Source organism: Culex pipiens, chromosome 1 (assembly GCF_016801865.2).
Source record: "Culex pipiens pallens isolate TS chromosome 1, TS_CPP_V2, whole genome shotgun sequence".
NCBI lineage: Eukaryota > Metazoa > Arthropoda > Insecta > Diptera > Culicidae > Culex > Culex pipiens.
In genome coordinates this window covers 124011479-124031979 of record NC_068937.1, presented here as the reverse complement: position 1 = coordinate 124031979, position 20501 = coordinate 124011479, and the positions used below count along the sequence as shown (strand labels likewise).

The 20501-nt window shown below is 38.1% G+C and overlaps 3 protein-coding genes across 5 annotated transcripts in view; all 3 read right to left on the bottom strand.

The window, feature by feature from the left end:
• Window positions 1-10434: 10434 nt before the first annotated feature.
• Window positions 10435-11726, bottom strand: LOC120414287 (scoloptoxin SSD976-like). Its single transcript, XM_039575418.2, has 4 exons — window positions 11447-11726; window positions 11118-11392; window positions 10817-11058; window positions 10435-10751 (listed from the first exon to the last, which is right to left on the bottom strand). The coding sequence occupies exons 1-4, from the start codon at window positions 11463-11465 to the stop codon at window positions 10505-10507; spliced, it is 783 nt and encodes a 260-aa protein (XP_039431352.1). The 5' UTR covers window positions 11466-11726; the 3' UTR covers window positions 10435-10504.
• A 2715-nt stretch (window positions 11727-14441) lies between these two features.
• On the bottom strand, window positions 14442-15599 carry LOC120414296 (antigen 5 like allergen Cul n 1-like). 2 transcript variants are annotated; one of them, XM_039575431.2, is made up of 3 exons: window positions 15442-15599; window positions 15088-15374; window positions 14442-15025 (listed from the first exon to the last, which is right to left on the bottom strand). In XM_039575431.2, exons 1-3 carry the CDS (start codon window positions 15458-15460, stop codon window positions 14534-14536), a joined length of 798 nt encoding a protein of 265 aa, XP_039431365.1. In that variant the 5' UTR covers window positions 15461-15599; the 3' UTR covers window positions 14442-14533. The 2 variants fall into 2 exon arrangements, with proteins under 2 accessions (XP_039431365.1, XP_052562261.1); XM_052706301.1 differs by having other exon boundaries at window positions 15431-15476.
• A 3969-nt stretch (window positions 15600-19568) lies between these two features.
• LOC120414290 (inversin) overlaps window positions 19569-20501 on the bottom strand; it is a 154108-nt gene continuing 153175 nt past the window's right edge. The window contains exon 8 of one of the 2 annotated variants that reach the window (XM_052706313.1): window positions 19569-20410. In XM_052706313.1, the coding sequence (XP_052562273.1) occupies window positions 20243-20410 (168 nt within the window). In that variant the 3' untranslated portion in view covers window positions 19569-20242. The remainder of the gene's footprint in view (window positions 20411-20501) is intronic. The other variant, XM_052706314.1, reaches the window with a different exon arrangement.

The window sequence follows — 20501 nt, the reverse complement described above, 5'->3', positions numbered from 1 at the left end:
AGGAAAAGGAATAGGAAAAGGAATAGGAAAAGGAATAGGAAAAGGAATAGGAAAAGGAATAGGAAAAGGAATAGGAAAAGGAATAGGAAAAGGAATAGGAAAAGGAATAGGAAAAGGAATAGGAAAAGGAATAGGAAAAGGAATAGGAAAAGGAATAGGAAAAGGAATAGGAAAAGGAATAGGAAAAGGAATAGGAAAAGGAATAGGAAAAGGAATAGGAAAAAGAATAGGAAAAGGAATAGGAAAAGGAATAGGAAAAGGAATAGGAAAAGGAATAGGAAAAGGAATAGGAAAAGGAATAGGAAAAAGAATAGGAATAGGAATAGGAATAGGAAAAGGAATAGGAAAAGGAAAAGGAATAGGAAAAGGAATAGGAAAAGGAATAGGAAAAGGCAAAGGAATAGGAAAAGTTTCACATTCCTGTTGAATTTTTTTGTTCTTTTCCTATAAAGCAATAGGAAAAGGAAAGATATGCTCCTCAGAATCGTTTTCTGGGGAAAAGTCTGTAGGGATGTGTGTAGGCATGATTTTTGTCCACAAGAATTTGTCGGCACTGGCTGAACAGATTTTGTCCGTTTTTTTTTTTAAGTGATCTGAAACAGGCCTCTGAAATGCTCCGTACTGAATTCTTGCTAAAAATTGAATGCAAATGGGAACTAATATGACACATGGAGCCTAACATTTCAAAAGGGCACAAAACTTTTGTAAACAATAGTGTATCCCTTTCACTCAAATGACAGTTTGCATAAGGTGTGAGAGGGATACACTCTTGTTTACAAATGTTTTGTGCCCTAATGAAATGGAAAGCACGACATAAAATCCACTCAGTCCCAAAACAAAGCAGCCCGCAGCTCCCTTCCAAAAGGGTATCAGTATGTCATTAGCATGATCATCATTGTCGTCGTCGTAGGTTCTCGTAATAATCGTTGCCATCCACACACCACTCCTGTTGGATTGTCTCGTGTTGTCTCCGGCGCGGTTTTCCACGAAACGAACCGGAAACGGAAGCTTTTTCCCCGCCCACCCCGGTTTGCCCCGTTTGCTTTGGCCTTCCGATTGCCTGTCTCTTTCATCTTGTTCCGTGTCACAGTGTGGGTGTGTTGATCGTTGTTGAGCACGGAGTTAAACTTCACAGATCGTCAAAGTTCGATTTCAGTTTTTTAATTTACTTTTTTATAATAAAAAAAATTAAACATTAAGATAAATCATTTATTGAAATTTAACTTCGTAATTTTTTTCAGACTTTATTAGAGTTTTTTTTTTAAATTCAATTTCTCCCTTTTCCCCCTCCGTGTCTCTATAATCCGAGTTCGTTGGTCCTAGAAAGAACTTGTCTCCATTTGGTCTTTTGATACACAGAAACAAAAAAATTCACATCAAAAAGACTGTTTAAAGCAAACAACCGAATCCAGCTGAAGCTGGACGACGACGACGACGTGTATGATGGCAATAATTGGCCATCGTTTGTGGCGAGGAGAATTGTTTTTTTGTTCGCTTTATGACGGAAGCTCAGGATTGTTCCATTTATGTGGTGTCATTTTGGTGGGGTGTCTGTGAAAGCTGGGATTACACCGCCAGCGTCAAAGATTGAACTTTTCGAGGGATTGGAGGCGAAAATTGCTAGTGGGAAAATCGCGTTGCGGGGAAAATGGCTCCAGAAATGGTGATTGTCACTTTTTGATTTCTTTTAGATTGCGCTATTTTCGGGGCTCTTGAGGCAAATAGTTCAAAGTGATTAAAAATAACATCGGCTGACTACGAGTTGTTCTGAAAATTTACCAGTTGGCGAAACCTTCTGAGAAATTACCATAATTGTGGCCTTCTATTCCATGAATACCTTGGAGGCGTTTCTCGGGTCAGGTTGTATATTTTTAGAGTCCAAAACCGTTTTCCGCAGCTCCAAGACAAACAACCTGTGCCTTAACATTGTCATCAACATCATCATCGTTGTTCGTCCGGTTTTTTGTTCATTCTGCAAACTCATGCAATTTTAACCAGTTCTGTTCTGCTTCACCTGGCTTTCACCTGACCCTCGACCCTCGAGACTGTCACCATGACCATTTTTAAGCGCCTGCAATTATGAAAATGAAGGCAAACAACTCTCGACATAACTTTTTCATCTTCTTTCTCTGTGTTTTCCCATAGTTGCCTTCAGTTTTCCACCCGAAAACTTACCTTTTTTGTATGTTTGAGCTCTTGGTTTATGACCCCACCCTCTACCTCTTTTTCCACCCATGCCTAGTTTAAGTTTTCAACACTTTTGTCACCTTTTCTCACTCTCCCCTGAAAAAAAAAAATGCAATTGCTAAGGCTGCAAAATGGCTGATAAATCGGGCTTTGCGCCATGTAAGCCGGTCCCAGCCACCTCTTAAAAAAGCTGAGGGGGGAGGGTCGAAAAACAGATGCAGCAAACTTTGACCGTTTTAATCTGGAAGGGTGGTCTGAGAAAAAAGAAGAACAGCAACTTTATAACGGGCGTTTTAATCGACCATCGCCCCCTCCACTGGAAAGGAAAATACTTTTAGCAACACTACATTAAAGAAAGTAGGAAAGTAATTTTCACCTCGTGGACTTTTGGTCTCTGCATGTTTTTGGAGACATCATTATTTACCATTTCAAATTCATTTGTTCGTTTGTTTTTGGATTTTTGGATTTTTCAGGGCCCCGGCGATGGCCTGATATGAGCTATCGAACAACATTGGCAAAATGGCGTCGTTTGTTTACAAACATGAGATTGTTTGTGGACGAACCGAAAAATTTACTTTTTTTGAAAAAAATTGTAAACCATTGTGCAATAACATCAAGTCTTACAAAACAGACAAAATTTCGTTAAATTCTAGACCAGAATTTGTTTTATTATTACACGCAGTAAAATAAGGCATAATTGAATCAACAAAACATTTTGTTGATTTGAAAATCAAGATTTTTGTTGAATCAACGCTAAACGCCAAAGCAACTTTTTCAAAACAACAAAATATTTTTGTGGAATTGAGAAAATCAAGGTTTGTTTCAACGCAAAATCAGCGTTGATTACATTCAACGAAATTTTTGTTGAATCAAACCTCGTACAGGCTGATCGTACAAAATATTTTTCTGCGTGTATTTTTTCAATTTAAACCTCTTTTATCGCGATTCTGATTAAGATTGCACATCACATACTTTAGTTTTCACATCGATTCGCTGTAGACTCGTGTTTAAATTTTGAAATTTAGCATAAAATAAAATAAGTGGCAAAATTCCCAACTTCAGCGGTATGCAACAATTTCCACATCACCCATGCGGGAAACCGATAATGGGGTAATTCATGCGTTCCAAACTGTCAAAATTCCAAAACGTCATTCCCAATCTTCGGTTCGCTGCTTTTGTTCGTGTTTGAAGTTTCGGGCCGAGACTCTGGGATTTTTCATAGGGGAAGGTGGGGCAAGACGACCATATGGGGCAAGAGGAACAATCGCTCGTACGGCCGTAATTTTTACATTTTTGATTATTTCCAGTATGAGGAATTGTTGCTAGCAGTGCAATTAGCTGATTCTACTACCACATAACCACCAAAACGACGTAAACGCCTCGGGGCATAAGTTTCAATGAAGTATTTTTCAAAACCTTTGTATTCTTATAATATTTGGAAAGTACAAAATAAGGCTTAGGATTCGTTTAAAGGCTCATTTTATCAAAATGCTATTTTTCTTAGATCAGTAGTGTCCCTACCAATGATTTGCACCTATTATAAAGTATGATTTAACTTTTGGTTAGTTTTGCTGAGAGCTTTTAAAAATCTTGTTCAGGTGGGGCAAGTGTACCATATGGATTTTTAGTTTGGGAAAAAATACGAATTGCTGCAACAACATATTTTATTGGGAAATAAATACATAAAAGTTCTTAAAAACTGATAAACAAATGTTAAAAAAAATTCCATACAAAATATAGTGATATTCTGAAAATTTACTATTTATCCTCTAAGTATTGTTTTTTTTTTTTTTGTAAAAACGATCAAATTTTTAGTAAAATATTATTATTTAATATAAAAATGAAAGAAACGTTTCAAATACATTCTAATCTGATGTTTCAAAGTGATAGCAGTTCAATTGTTAGCAAATTAACATGTTGTTTCATGCATTGTTCCTCTTGCCCCAACGGGTTGTTCGTCTTGCCCCACTAGTTGAGTAGAACTTACGGAAAATCCCAAATTTTAAAATCAATTTTTAACATAAAAAACAGGATTTTTTTTTAATTTGTTCTGTCAAAGTCTTAGTCAAGACCTGAAATAAGATGATAATGAATAAATCCGACAGATTTTTTAACGTTTTTAATAGGTTTTAACGAGCATTTCCTTAGCTTGTTACACTTGCCCCACTTTCCCCTACTTCCCAGTCACGAAATATTCTAGCAGAGCTTGTACTGTCGGAATCCTGCTTGAACGGTAGAACATTTCTGCTAGAATGCTGTCAGAATATCCAGCTCTGTGAGAACTCTACTAGAATCCTGCGTGACCGTACTATCTTGTTACACGTCTTATCTTTTTCAATAGTCTTTATAGGGTTATCAGATCTTCGATATGTTAGGTTCATTTAAAGGTCTTTCAATTTTCTAACTAATGACGGGTCGCATATGGACCCGGACATTATTTTCATCAAATTCCTGAGATTTGGCCTCCAAGAAGTGTATAAAAAAACACTTCAGTGCTCATAACCAACGATGCCAGATTATTTTATGGGAGATCTATATTTTCTTCAAAATAAATCTGTATGTTATCATTATCATGTCAAATTTTAAGCCATACAAGACATTTCTAAAATTTTAACAGCAGATTTAAGCTTTTTAGTGATATTAAAGCATAATTCAATTACTAAATTGTTGAAATTTTTAAATATAATTTATTTTAAAAAAATCTGTTTATACAGATTTTTGTGATTTTTGTGATCGAAAAATCTGTAAAATACAGATTTATCTGTATATCTAGCATGGCTGCTCATAAATTTTGATAGGGATGTCAGATCTTATATGCTTAAACCTCATTTGAAAGGTCTTTCAATTATCTAACTAACGACTAGTCACAAAATGGACGCGGACATCACTTTCATTGTAATATCTGAGATCCAGCCTCCAGAAAGATTATAATTAACTTTCAAATACTAATAACTTGTGATAGGGTTATCAGATCTTCGAGATCTTGGGCTCGTTGGAAAGGTCTTTTAGATACCTTTTTCAAAATATATAACAATATGAGTTTTCTTATATACCCTTTTTACAATCTTCCGAACTTTGGCCGAAATTGTTTATTCAACAAAACTTTTTTTTCTAAACTTCATAATACTCACTAGGGTCTTATGGGACCCCAAGGCGGATTAAATGAGACCAAAACAGTCCAAATCGGTTTAGCCAATCCGGAGATATTCGAGTGCATATTTTTCGGAGCACGGACTTACAGACATACACACGCACAGACATTTGTTCAGAATTTGATGCTGAGTCGATAGGTATACGTGAAGGTGGGTCTACGAGCTCAAATTTTCGAGTGATTTCATTACCTTTCCTCAGTAAGTTGAGGAAAAACAAATGCCAAAAACTATGCCGTCCATGTTTATTTTCTCTAAAACAGCATCTTTGGGGCTTTAAATCGTAAAAATATCACTCATACACTTTTAAAAGGTTTTCAGACCTTTAAAAAAACATGATTCATAAGAAAGGGTTTTGGATCATGTGATAATCAAAGCTCAAGTTTTTTTTTTATTAAAATATTTAAGATTAAGCCTCAACAACACTTTCATAACTATTAAAAGGGTTGTCAGATCTTTAAAAAATCAAAAATCACATTCTAACATTGTGTTGTGTTGTGTTGTGTTGTGCCAGGGAAATCAGCACGCTGAGGTAAAATCTGAACAAAATAAAAGTTTAAACAGAAACCAACTTTCTAACTGTCCCGTTAAAAAGTGCATATAATTTGAATTTCAGTGCTCTCACGGCTAGCAGACGAGGGTGATTAGTTTTGACTATCACTTGCACAGTTTCCAAAGTTCTGAAGGTTGGGAGAGAGGGGGGGTTTGCAGCTGGCCTGCGAATAGAACGACGAATGTTAATGGAAGTGACAATCGAAAGGAGAAAAGTTTCACAGTGAAAGAGTTGGTACGGAGTTATTAATCGAAAAAAAACAGACGTTTTGAAATTTTATTCACGATGAGAAGCTGTTGAATTTAGAATTCGGATATGATTCAAATGAAACAAAACAATTGAAGATATATTTTTCTTTTATTTACATGTTAGTATTTTATCTACCAGATTGCTAAAATTAATTGAATATTAATATATTCAACAATGACTCGTTTAGGTTTTATAGTGTTGTTTCAACAAATCGCTTAAAAAATATACATTTATCACTACTACATTATTTTGTCTTTTCTACTGATCAAATTTGTTGGTACAAAGTATCTTTGAGTATTTTCTCTAAATATCAAATTGACTCACATTTATTTCAATGTTTCCTAAAACAATTTACCGTCATCAGGGGTGACATTGGGTCTGGGGGTTGAAATTGGGTCATACAAATTACATCATTTTTGTATGACCCAAGCTCACCCCCCAGACCCAATGTCACCCCTGATGACGGTACTTTTAAAGCCAAAAAACGGTTCGCTGCTCCACTCCACGGAAGGTCAACCTCAGTCTGTTCGCCCTTTTTCCTAGAAAAGAAACACAAACAATCTGTAACGAAATTCAATTAGCGTTAGCGAAACTCGCAACTATAACTTTTTCTTCTCTCGCGGGAAATTCCACCACAAAACGTTTTCATCCTGGGAAGTAGTTGCCAGACAGGTGGGTACTCCAGCCGAACTCAAGGATGAAAACTTTTCAAAATGATGACTTCATCCATCTCCAGCAGCAGCAACGGTAACAGTTGATGTGAAATTCTTTTGAAAATGAGAATCAATCAGTTTTTAAGTTGAAAAACATCTTCAAACCATTAAAAAAAAATTAATTTTGATGGTCAGAACCTGAAACCATTAAATATCATACCCATGTTGCCCTAAATAGTTGACAGTCAACTGTCATCATCGAATCGACTGAGCGCGCCTGTCATAATCAGCATCGCGAAGCCACCATCAGTGAACGCACACGAAGCAGAAACGAACGGAAACTGAACTCGACACTCAAGCAACCGCTCGACACGAAGGTACATGCTCTCTTTTTTTCGTTTCTCCCTTAACCTCTCTCTTTCTTGCTCTTGCGCTGCTGCGTGGTGACAGCAGTCGTTTCAATTCAGTCACGGGGAAGGTGACCAGATTTTTTTTAAATGTAAAACGAATGTGCTCTCTCGAGATAGTCAAATGACTTTGCGAGTGACTTTGCGTTGAGTTAATTTGTTTGTGGACGAACGAAAGCAGAATGTAGCTTAGACTCATGCTCAGGACTCAGTCAATATTCACTAACAATGTCAGATTGTCACTAGTTTTGCTGTTACATTTGTTTATTTGTCATTCCTATTTGGATGGATGGATATTGAATTTGAAACAGTTTCGATTCTGTCCAACCACGCAACTTTTCTTCCTCATTTTCAAATTTTCACAGAGAAATCCGGCAAAGTTCGGGCAGCCAGAGCAGTTTATGAATAAATGATAAACAGCAGCAGCATCTAGCGTGCCGGGACTGGTACTTGGTAACGTCCCCTTGGAATCACCCTGCTCCAGGCCCTAAATGCGACTTATCTTCCGGCTGGCGGCGGATGGCGGAAGAAACGACGCGAGTTATTTCCTCAAGTGGTCCAATAAAAGCCGACGCTCTTCCGTGCTGTTCTCTGCCAAGAAGAGTTTTGCTGGAAAAGAAAAAAAAAATACTCCGAGAAAATGCGAACGGATGGACTTGCAAGCTGAGCCATTACCTGGGAAACAACTCCGGCTTCAGCGTTTCCACATGATGGCACTGATTTAAGCACGAATCCTTTCTCCGAGGCAGCCAACCAAGTCGTACAAGGTGTGCGTGGGTGCGATTCCGGGCGCTAATTGGGAAGAAAGCACGTTCCTGGAGGGGGCACATCGCGTATAATGTTGAGGATTCATTTTTTTTCACTTTACCGTGTCTTGTGATGCCATGGAAAAGCACTTTTTCCGTTTATACTGGAGGCATCAGCAAGTGAAGAGTGCGACAAGCACGGCCGAGTAATTTTCACTTCGTTTAAGGGGATGTGCTTGACTTGAACGAAACTTTGGCTGCGATGTGGCTTTTTTAGGGTGCATTGTTGATTTCAAAGGGGCTGTGCTTGATTGAAAGGTGGAAAACATGGATTTCCATTTATACAAAGTTTTGCAAATTTGTTTCACCCAACCCGACCACAACCAGACCGAATGTTATCCCTGCTGGCGCTTTGCACTTGAATTTGAAGTGGAATTTAACCCGTGGAACGATTTTTTTCATAATTTTTGGAAAATAGTTTTTTTTTTAAGTTAATTACAGAACAGTTCTCACTATACCTAAAACTTTGTCGAAGATCGCCGGTGATGTTGAAAATGATTGCTTTTAGAGCCGCAAAAATTGTCATTTTTGAAAAGTGAATGAAGTACTTTAAAGAAAATTTAACTTTCCAATCGTCTCAAAATTTGCGAGACTTTTTTCAACTGAAGACATCTTGGCAGTATTTTCAGAAATGGACATGCAAAAGAAACACTATTTCAAAAAATCAAAAATAAACCTTGTAACCTGAAATTAACCCTCAAATTGGTAAGACTGAATCAAAGTACTTTACGATTGCAAATTTGATTCTGCTTTTAAAAGTTATTTTTTTATATTCCATGCAAATTTTGAATACTTTGCAAAATTAAGAATTTTCTTAAAAGCCAAATCATTGTGAATAAATTTTAGTCCGTAATACTCTGTGGTTGAAGTTTATGAATAAATGCCTACTTAAGTAAAGTCTGCTCAAAACATACATGGGTAATTCTCTACCAACTCACACGAAATCGGGAAAAGTTGCCCCGACCCCTCTTCGATTTGCGTGAAACTTTGTCCTAGAGGGTAACTTTTCTCCCTGATCACGAATCCGAGATCCGTTTTTTGATATCTCGTGACGGAGGGGCGGTACGACCCCTTAATTTTTTGAACATGCGAAAAAAGAGGTGTTTTTCAATAATTTGCAGCCTGAAACGACGATGACATAGAAATTTGCATAAGCATAAGCATAGGTGAAACGGCGATGACATTGACATTTGGTGTCAAAAGAAATTTTATGTAAAATTAGACGTCCGATTTGATGGCATACTCAAAATTCCGAAAAAACGTATTTTTCATCGAAAAAAAAACACTAAAAACTCTGCCATTTTCCGTTACTCAACTGTAAAATTTTTTGGAACATGTCATCTTAAGGGAAATTTAATGTTCTTTTCGAATCGTCATTGACCCAGAAGAGTATTTTTTTCATTTAGAACAAAAATTTTCAATTTAAAGTTTCGTGTTTTTTCTAACTTTGCAGGGTTAATTTTTAGAGTGTAATGTTCTACAAAGTTGTAGAGCAGACAATTAAAAAAAAATTGATATACAAACATACGGGTTTTTTGCTTGTAACCATCACGAGTTATCGCGATTCTACGAAAAAAAGTTTTGAAAAAGTTGCATTTTGCTTTTTTTTTTGATTCGTCGTCCGTGTCTGTCGCGGGTGACCATGAACGGGCAGGAATAACGACGACCAACATTTTCAAAACTTTTTTTTTCGTAAAATCACGATTACTCGTGATGTTTATGAGCAACCCCTTATGTTTATATATCAACATTTTTGTAATTGTCTGCTCTACAACTTTGTAGAACATTATTACACTCTAAAAAATAACCCTGCAAGGTTAGAAAAATCACTAAATTTTAAAATGAAACATTTTGTTCTAAATGAAAAAATGACCCTTCTGGGTCAATGTAGATTCGAAAAGAACATTAAATTTCCCATAAAATGACATGTTCCAAAAAAATTTAAAGTTGAGTAATGGAAAATGGCCGAGTTTTTAAAACTTTTTTAGTGTTTTTTTTTCGATGAAAAATACGTTTTTTCGGAATTCTGAGTACGCCATCAAATTGGGTGTCTAATTTTACATAAAAGTCCCTTTGACACGAAATTTCTATCTCATCACCGTTTCAGACTGCAAATGATTGAAAAACACCTCTTTTTTCGCATGTTCAAAAATGGAAGGGGTCGTACCGCCCTTCCGTCACAAGATATCAAAAAACGGACCTTGGATTCGTGATCAGGGACAAAAGTTACCCCTTAGGACAAAGTTTCACGCAAATCGAAGAGGGGTCGGGACAACTGCTGTGTGAGTTGGTGGAGAATTACCCACATAAAGGCTTAACAAAGCCATTAATACATGTTTTTAGGAGTTTTTTTTTCATGGATATTTCTTCCAGCATGCTTTTGTCTAACTTTGGCTTCGGATTTTGCAAACTTAAGAAAAAAAATGTTTGAAAAAGTCTTGTTGTTGTTATTAATCACGGTAAAAATGTAAATCATGGATATTAAATGTAGATTATTAATTTACGGCTTCGGGAAGATCTTCTCCTCCGGGTTGCACAGTCCCGGGTACTTTGGATTGCATCCGGTGGCACACTGCGAGCAAGCGGAACCGGCCACGTAGATCGGCTGGCTCGTAATCTGGGTGATGGCATAGTTGCACACCAGGTTCTGGTTGGTCCACCCATCGCCGTCCACGTACCGAACCATCGCGCAACCCACGGCCGTGCACCGGTCCGACACGATCTGGCTAAAGTGACCGATAGCGGGACTAAAAAGAAAGTATTTTTTTTTGGTGTTTGTTGACATTTACAAAGCAGCAAGTGTATTTCTTACCCCGTGTAACCCTTCGGGTACGAAGCCATCAACGTCGGGTTGGCTACGGCATATTCCGAGTACCAGTCGTTGATAAAGTCCCGGATCACGTCCGAATCGACATAGTTGGTGTTCTGAAACGCAAGGTTGGCTATATTCTGTCCTGCGTTGGAATACTGCGGCGTGTTGCGACACTTGTCATGGCCATACTGGCATCGGCGGGCATTGGCCGCGGCGATTGCCGCCAGTTCATTGTCCCAGCGCTGAAAAAAACATCACAACCTAAATGATAACCCGAATCATCGACCAACGAAAAACCCACCAGTGTTGCCATCCGGGCCGCCGACGGGTAGAACGCACTGGAGGAGTAATTCTGCTGACCGCTGGCCACCTTGCTGCGCAGCCGGTTGTGCAGGTCCAGCACCAGGGCTTGCTGGGCCGCGTCCAGCGGTTTCTCGATGCCACCGGGGCCACAGTCGGCGGCCAGGGTTGTCAGCCCGTTGCACGCGATGTGGGGACCCTTGGTGCGGCACAGGACCGGATCGCAGTAGTTGGTTTGGGCGTGGCCGCAGGTTGCGAGGGTGACCAGAGCGAGGGCTGTTGGAGGGAATTTTGAGGTTGAGGCCTAGGAGAATGTCGACTCAAACTTACCGAATAAAAGCGGCTTCATGGTGACGATCTGCTGTCGGACTGTTTGCGTTTTAGAATGTGTCTCGATGTTTTTATATTGTCTCAACGTTAGAACCGCCTCAAAAAATCAAACAAAGATGAATTGGTCCAAAAGGTGGAAGCAAGTAATGGTCGATAACCTCAGATAACATTCGACAGAAAACGTTTCAAGAAGGAATGTAGAATGCAATTAACGTAAAAGCCATTATCACCAACTCTAAAAACCACACACAAAAGCTGGACACATAATCTTAAACCTCCGAACAATGGAGTACATTCCGAGAACATGACAGTTTAATTCAGCAAAAATGAACAGTTGTTAATTGTTCCGCAAAACATTTGTTTGGTTTACAAAATGATGAATTTTAGGTTTTCGATAATATTCTTCGCAGGGGTGCATTCCCTCCATAAAATATTTTTGAATTGCATAAAACTGAACATGTTTCGAAAAAAAATGAACCTGAAGTGCCACATATACAGCTGCAATATAAAGATTGTTCGATCCCAAAATCACGTTTATACAGTATATACAGATTTTTAAGAATGATTATATTTAAAAATTTCAAGTTCTCGAATTATGCTTTAAAATGATTAAAGAGCATGAATCTGCTGTTAAAAATTTAAAACAATTCTTCTGCGGCTCTAAATCAGACATGAAACAGATAAAATACAGATTTATTTTTAGGAAAATACAGATCTCCCTTAAAATAATCTGGCATCGTTGAGTGCCTGTCGAGAAATTAAAAGTGAGACTGTGTGTGTGCAACATGGATTTAAAGATTTCGAAGTGCCGTGGTAAACTTCACACAACTGCACAGAAAGTTTAACTCTATATTGCAGATTGAAATTATTTTGAGACTGATAACCCAGCTGAAAAACACAAAAAAAGAAGAGCACTTCTCTACATAATTGGCTTAAAAGGTGGCCCTGAAAAAACTCGTTTTCACAATATTTAAACTTTAAGACAAGGGTCTTAATTGCTCCAAAAAGACTCAGTCACTCGCGAGCACAAATCTAGCGCGACGAAAAACTGCTCTGATGTATTCCTACCGTTTGTCACTTCCATAGCAATCGCTGCAGAGTACTCTCTCTTTGCTCTCCCTCTCACTTCAACCGGGCAGTACAGCGAATGGTTCAGAGAGACTGATTTCGTTGAGTCGCTCGAAGCTGACTGAAAACAGTTTGCGATCGGTTTTGCTTTAATCATTTTTAGATTACTTTTTCAAAACCACCAATGCGCCATGGATTTCCACATCCAGTACTTTGTTCTAGAATTTTGGAGGAAATTCAGTTTTTTCGTGGAAACTTAACACTAGGCTTAGTGATTTTTCACGCTCAAAAATTGCAAATTTCATGGGGACCTTAATTTAAAAACACCAAATTTCACGGAAATTTCGCGGAACGTGAAAAATATTAAAATAACTATGAAAATTTCATGTTAGACTTACAGAAAGTACTTTTTATGCTTTATAACATATTATTTTTCAATAAACTAAACCAATCTTAACTAAAACTCAACGTGACACAAAAAATAAATTTGATCAATTAAAAAAAATCCACTTGGTTTATGGATAGGCTCTATAAATATTTTGATGAAAAAAAAAATTAGGGCATGCGTATCGTCATTCATTGAGCTGCTTTTTTAATGTTCGACTAATATAGCTAAACCGTTTTCAGTGATTTGCTACTAATTTAACATTTTACATTTTATTGAATTTCATATCAAAGCCAAAAGAATCTTAAAATTAAATTAACATTTGGCGACATTTTGCCAAGTGAAAAAAGTTTTAAGGTTTTCATCTCACTTTTTAAAAACTAAATTAAAAATCAATAGGCAAAAATAATTTTATCATTAACGAAATCTTCAAAATTTTATTCAAAATCAGAAAACAAAAAATAACTTCCCCGGAAACCATCCACCCAAATAATCAAATATCGTGAAAATTAAACAGGCCTAGACAAAATCTGAAATGTTCATAAAATGTGACATTGAAGATAAAAAAAAACTATTTTTTTAATCTTGAATAAACCAAGCTTGAATCTTTTAACATCTTTTATAATTATATCTTTCAAAATTCAAATTGAATAAAAGTTGAATTGTTATAATGGCGAATGAGAAAAAAGTTAAATTCAGTTAGTTTTCTAAGAAAAACTGATAAACTATTGTTTATTGTATCAAGAAAAAAGCAATCTATTTTCTCAATATTTTTCTTCCTCTTCTCTGATGGAATTAAATTTTTCAATCTTTTTTTTTTGCTCCTCCGGTTATATCATTGATCGGAAGAAAAGGGAAAGGCGACTATTTTCACTGAATGTTACTTTTAAATGAATGTTTGCTTTTAATTGATTTCTAAAAATAAATCAATATAACTTAAAAAATCTGTGCAATCTTAAAAAAAAATCGAAATACACTTGTTTAGTCAATTTTAACAAGTTTTGGTTGAAAGAGACAAAATTTATAAAAAAATAAATTCCGAGAATATTTTTTCTTCTTTGACTGATTTTCGTTAACATCATTTAAGTATTCGCAGAATTCACTTCTCAGTAAATGTTGTATCAATTTCATGTTAATGTTTGTTTTGCTAAAAACATACGCTTTTCAATTGAAATCTAATAAAATTTACTTTATGAATGAAATATTTATTATGTTGTTATTTTAATGAATTGATTTGAGAAAATTGATAAATTTCACGGGATTTCACGGAAATCCTCAAATTTCACGATTTTCACGCTGTACGACATTATGCGGAAATGGGCAGTATACCAGACAATAACAAAAATTTTGATGTATAAACATAAGCAGAAATATCGAAAAATTTAGGGAAAAAAATACCCCTTAGGACAAAGTTTCCGAAGAGGGGTCGGGGCAACTTTTTCCGACATGTTTTTTACTCGAAAAGATCTGAGAATTGGATTCATGTATGTTACTAGAGAATTATTTTCAGATTATATGGCATATGAGTTGAATACGATTTATTTCACATAATTTATTTTATGTCTCATCCAACATTCGTCTTATTTGTCATGAAGTTTAATCAGTCATTGCATAAAAAAAATGAACAATCCGCTCTATGGCCTCGGCAGAATTTTCTCCTCGACGCTGCACAGTCCCGGATACTTGGAATTGCATCCGGTGGTGCACTTCGAGCAGGCCGCTCCGGCCACGTACACCGGCTTGTTCTCCAGCTGGGTAATGGCATAGTTGCACACCATGTACTGGGTGGTCCACTTGCTGGCATCCTTGAACCGGACCATGGCACATCCAACGGCCGTACAGCGGTCCCGCACCAGCTGGGTAAAGTGGCCAACGTCGGGGCCATCATAATTTTCCGGGTAACGCGCCACTAAAGCCGGATCGGCGTAACGGTGCTCCGAGAACCAGTCGTTGATGAAGCCCTTGATCAGCACGGTATCGTCCGGGATCTTCTTGCCTTCGAACGACTGGGTGGCCAGATTTTGGCCTGACGTCGGATACTTCTTCGTGTTATGACACGCGTCGTGTTCATTTTGACACCGGCGGGCATTGGCCGCCGCCATGGCTGCGAGTTCAGCGTCCCAGCGCTGAAAATCACAAAACGCAAAATTCAAAATGGCGACCAACACACAAACCAACCCGAACTCACCATTGTTGCCATCCGGACCGCTTGCGGCAGGTATTTGCTGCGGGTGTAGTTTTGCTGGCCCATGGCCACCTTGCTACGAATTCGGTTGTGCATGTCCACAATCAGGGCCCGGTGCTCCGCGCCCAGCGGCCTCTCGACGGCACCCGAGCCGCAGTCGTCGGACATGGAAGTGGTGTCCTGCCCGTCGCACATGATGTGCGGACCATTTTCGCCCGCGCACAAGTCCGGATCGCAGTAATCGGTTTGCTGGGCATGGCCAAATGTCCCGACGGTGAGCAACAGCAGAACTGAGGGAGACGATTTTGGAGTTTGGATTTGTAGAGTTTGAAGATTATTCACCTACAAAGTACTGACCGGTAGAGAACAGCTTCATGGTGACAGTCTGTAGGTCAACTGAATACAGTTGGCCCAGGTTGCAGGGCTTTTATCACTTTTATCCAAGTCGAGGCCAAATGCGATGAAACAAAGGCGAATCGTCAAAACTGTAGACACATTGTAAAGGAATTTCAGATAACGTTCAAAGAAGGAACGATGAAGAAAAGTTTAATTTCCATTTTAGTTATGTTTTTATCATGAAATTATCCATGCATTCACATCCAATAGAAATGATTTAATAATTACAATTGGGTACTAAAGCCCGAGCTGTCAAGTAGGAGCTTTTCTGTCAAGAAGGACCGCGAGGTTAATTTTTCAAAATTGATTTAAATATAAATTTTAAACTCTTTCTGGTCGTACAAAGGGTCATTGTACTCAGAAAAATAAGCTTTATCGCTGTAGACAATAATATCGGCAATCTAAGCTTCATTTTAGGACCCAATTATTGGACATTGTTCTGCAAATCAGTTGACCTTATTTGACCTTTATTGGGATTCAATGGAATTCATTAAATTTTCGTTTTAAGTTGTATGACCCATAGGATTAAACCATTAAGATGATTCAAATTATTATCATCATATTTAAATGATACAATTTTCCCGGCATTCTCCACCAAGAGAAAATAATTCATTCTGGAAATTTCGCCACACTTTTTAACACTTGAGCATTCCTGGTACGAATTTCCGGGAGCGTGATTGAGAATGTCTGACAGGAAGGACGTTGGCAACGTCACTACCGGGAAGCAGTGTTATTTGGTTCATTTAATTTGCGACCTCCATCGCCGTCATGCTCTCGGGAAGCTTTCGAGAATGCAAATGTGCACAGAGAAAAACAATATTATCGATTTTTGAAATTTTAATAAAACTTGACAAAAATATATAGTTTAAATTGTGATTTATATAAAATAAATGTAAGTTTTTTTTCTAATTTTCAAAACATTTGTTAAAGAAACCACTCTTTTTTTCACTTTCATTTTCCGCGTGAAAAGCTCGACAAAATTCCCGCCGGCGAGCAGGACGAATGAAAAAATGCATAAATATGAACTCCAACGGAGCCGGAATAACCGGAGGTGGCATTGTGAAATGGGTTGCGTCCTCAAGTGAGAGCGCAGAAAAAAAGTGCCACCCGACTGGCCTTAACTGTTGGAATAGGACACAAAAAAAATGAACGCGGAAATGAAAATTAAGGCACATCGCGATAATTGCGAGCACATAGAAAGAGAGAAAGCAAAGCCAGTGAAGACCATTAAAATGCAAATAAATATTAAGTCTTTGAGTTTATTTTTTGTTTGTAACACCGAAATAAACGAATGCGCATTTCAAATAAAACAAATTTTCATTAAATCACACAGAAAAATAAGGCAAATTAAAATCAAAAAACGTTTTGTTGAATTAAAAATCAAGATTTTTGTTGAATCAATGCTAAACGTCAAAGCAGCTTTTTTCAAAACATCAAATAGTAGTTTATGCAACAAGTTGCAAAAAGAGAATTTTTTCAGCACGATTCGTACATTTATCCAACGAGGTTCACCGAGTTGGATAAATACGACTAGTGCTGAAAAAATCAAGTTTTGCAACGAGTTCAATACAACATTTTTTGCAATTTCGAAAAACACCCATTGATTGAAATTTTCATGTCGAGTCGAATTTTTATGTAATTTGTCAATAAACCGTTTAAATCAAAAAAATGTTGAAAAGTGTTACTTTTCGAAACAAGTGCTGAAAAGTTCAACTTTTCAGCACCCATTTCAGTGCTGAAAAGTAGAACTTTTCAGCATTTATTTTGAAAAGTGTTGCTATTCGATTTTGTTATTTTTGGTACAGAAAAGTAGGCTATTTTGTCGTTCAAGAATGACAGGAAAAGTAAGTAGTTTCACGACGGAATTGCAAAAAGACTTTTGTAGAATTGAGAAAATCAAGGTTTGTTACAACGCAATTGTTTTGTTTATTATATTCAACAAAAAATTTGTTCATCAAACCTCGTACAGGCTGATTCTACAAAATATTTTCTCGTGATACTAAAAAAATCGTGCTAGAAATATTTAAAAAAAAACAAGATTTTTCGCATAATAAATACTGCAAAAAAAGTTTAGCAATCCTTCTAAGTGACTTAATTTTACCTCTGCTGTGACCGCAACTGCCATTGAACTTGCCGACAAAACATCAATTCGGTGGTCATGCCACAGCAACACAATGCGGTTAACCACTTAATCCTTAATTGACCTTAGCCACACTACCTCAGTTCAAATCAACCTAGAACCTTGGACGAAACAAAAACAAGAAAAAATATGTATGATATGTAATTTGACCGCAAACATATTTTTCAATACTAATTGAACACAGTTATTTTCATTTGCAATTTACAAATAAAAAAAAACTCAATCGTCGATTGATTTAACTGAAAAAACCACCATTTTCATATTTTTTGTCATTTGACGGGTAAACGGGTTTACGTTACCACAATGTTGATCAACACTGAACTGCCTCAATTCAAGTTGCATTTGTAATCAGTCATCGAGTCAAAATGAAGCACGTAACTACACAAAAACGTTGGTGGTTTCCTCTCATTTGTTAAGTCATTCCTCAGTGAGGAAGGCAAAAATTATTGTGAATATTGTAAAACGAAATTCACAGTTTTTAAAGTTCCAATACACAATTTCTGTTAACTTTTGGGTATTTAAAAACTTCCAAAAATTAAAAAAAATATAATTGGACTTTTTCACAACATAAACTCTAGAAATGTAAACTAACAGTGTTTCCTGCTCACGTCAGTTGATTTTTACATCAACATGAGCAGTAATTTTGTTCGGCTACCCTGTCGCACGTCGCTTTTTGACGTTTCGAGGAAATAAACGTGCTGTAATGTCGTCGTCGTCGTGCTAACTTGTCGTACGTGCATTTTGGGCCAAATTGAGTTAAGAACGCCACTTTGTGCAGCTTACAATGCCTCACCTTTTGACCCTCACAGATCCCCAAAATTCGATTTCGATCCTGAGATATTCCATGAAAACCGAAAAAACTCCGTGCATTCCGTGCTATCTTGTCACAGCCTGAAAATTGATGTAAGTGCGACAATTGGCCAAAGGGTTTTCAGGTCAGAACGCGTTTGACGCACGTACAAGCTAGACTACTGTTAACATTTTCAATTATTACTCGGTATTCCGGCAACCAAATTTAACCAAACTTCGGGGTAATGCACATAATGGTCAACCAAACAAAACGTGTTAGTTAATGTTTACATTAACTACTCTCGTTTTTGTTTATTCAAGGTCAAACATTAAAACGCGTTTTTCTCGGAACGTCGAAATGGCGGGTGCGACAAGATAGCACGACGACGTCGATGTTTGACCTTGAATAAACAAAAACTAGAGCACGCAATGTAAACAATAACAGTCACGTTTTGTTTGGTTAACCGTGTGCATTGTTCCGAAGTTTGGTTGATTTTAGTTGCCACGATGAATTGAGAACTTGTTTTGAAAAGTTTGTTTTTGATCAGAAAGCAATGTCTCGCTCAACATCACCTTCAAATCTTCCCTAAAGCCTTGATAGTCCACTAGGGAGCCCACAAGTGCCCGTAAAGGCCCACAGGTACAAGTCACCTGTGCCACACGTACAATATCACACTCACACACATCGAGTTCGCATGATGAATTATGGAACAGCACGAACTATACGACCGGGGCTTAAGGGGGAAACTGGTGTAGGGCAGCTTCGAGCGGGTTCAGGGACCTTTCCGCAGTCAGGCAAAAGTTTCGGCCCGGTTTATGTGTGAGTATGGCACGTGAAGGTTATTAGGTCACACACTCACCAAGCAGGGGGGGATGGGATCACGCGATAAGCCCAAAGTGGGTCAAGGCCGTTTGGGTGAGGCTTTCGGGGGCACTTGGAGGTCAACCGTGTTTGTGGAATTACGCGTACTTTTTCAACTTTTACGATTTAGCAACGGGTGGGCGAGCAAATCAATATCGAGAAAAGGTCATGAAGTTCAACAGGTCAAAGCACAAGGTTGAGTTGATCCAAGAAAAGTGTGGCGTAGGTGGAATGGCTTTTCGGACTTGATTGCAAATAACTTGGAGCACGGAAGGTTTAACTAAGAAGTTCAATCAAATTTATTGTTTGTATGTTGAATGAGGAGAAAAGGTGGACAACCAACTGAGTTGTGAGGATATTGAATTTCATGAAAACAAAACAACAATGAAGATTCTCGGATGAAGCCAATTGTAATGAAAACGATGGAGAAGTAGCGGAAAGATGACAACCCAGGGAGTTATTTCTTGAAGCATAGTCGACAAAACACCTTTTTGTTCAAGGTTGCGATCAAATTCGGTCCCAGAGAACCGAACTAATCATTACTGTATATCTGTTTGTGTATATTATTTGCTCATATTTACAACAAGAATTGCTTTCCGGTTTTGTTTGGAATTGTTTGAAAACTCTACCAATAATCGAAATAAACAAATGCAGCGTTTTCTTCCTCTCGTTGAGTGATTAAAACCAAGCTTGCGCTCGTGCCCGCTAGGTGTCTCATCCGGAAGAGAGAAGAAAGCTCTGCGACTGGTAAGGAGAGAAATAGAGAGAGTGGGTTTTACAAACAGTGAAGAAACAACCCAAACATTTAAAGAACAACGAACAAGGAACTGCTCCCCCCCTCTGATTGGGGAGGGCCAGTTCTGGCAGTATGTATATAGCGGCAGTCGGGACGTCCGTCCATCGGCACTACGTGGTCCCAACGGCGGCGGGAGACGGCCCGGAGCTGCTCGAGTCCAGGTTGGAGTCCTCCTCTACAACAGCTGGAAGACCTGGGTGGAGTTGGGACCTGTGCTGTTGCTGCTGCTGCTGGGGATTCTGGGCATCACCAGCTGCTGTCGAGTGGGAGATAGATGTTGCTGAAGTCGCTGCTTCCGGGGACTTCCCGGCAGACTGCTGAGGCTGACCTTCCGCGGACTTCCCTGTGGACGACAACAGTGACAAGTGAGTGGGATCGGTGCCTTTTGGGGCGGGGTCGGCCTCGGCTTGCTGTGAATCGGGTTTGTTCAAGGT

Bases quoted from the DNA above. Each gene is read 5' to 3' on its own strand.
- LOC120414287 (XM_039575418.2), bottom strand. The intron at 11,059-11,117 runs GTGGGTTTTTCG...TGTTTTTTTCAG, and splicing joins CGGCCCGGATGGCAACACTG to CGCTGGGACAATGAACTGGC. The intron at 10,752-10,816 runs GTAAGAAATACA...CTTTCTTTTTAG, and splicing joins TACCCGAAGGGTTACACGGG to TCCCGCTATCGGTCACTTTA.
- LOC120414296 (XM_039575431.2), bottom strand. The intron at 15,026-15,087 runs GTGAGTTCGGGT...TGTGATTTTCAG, and splicing joins CGGTCCGGATGGCAACAATG to CGCTGGGACGCTGAACTCGC.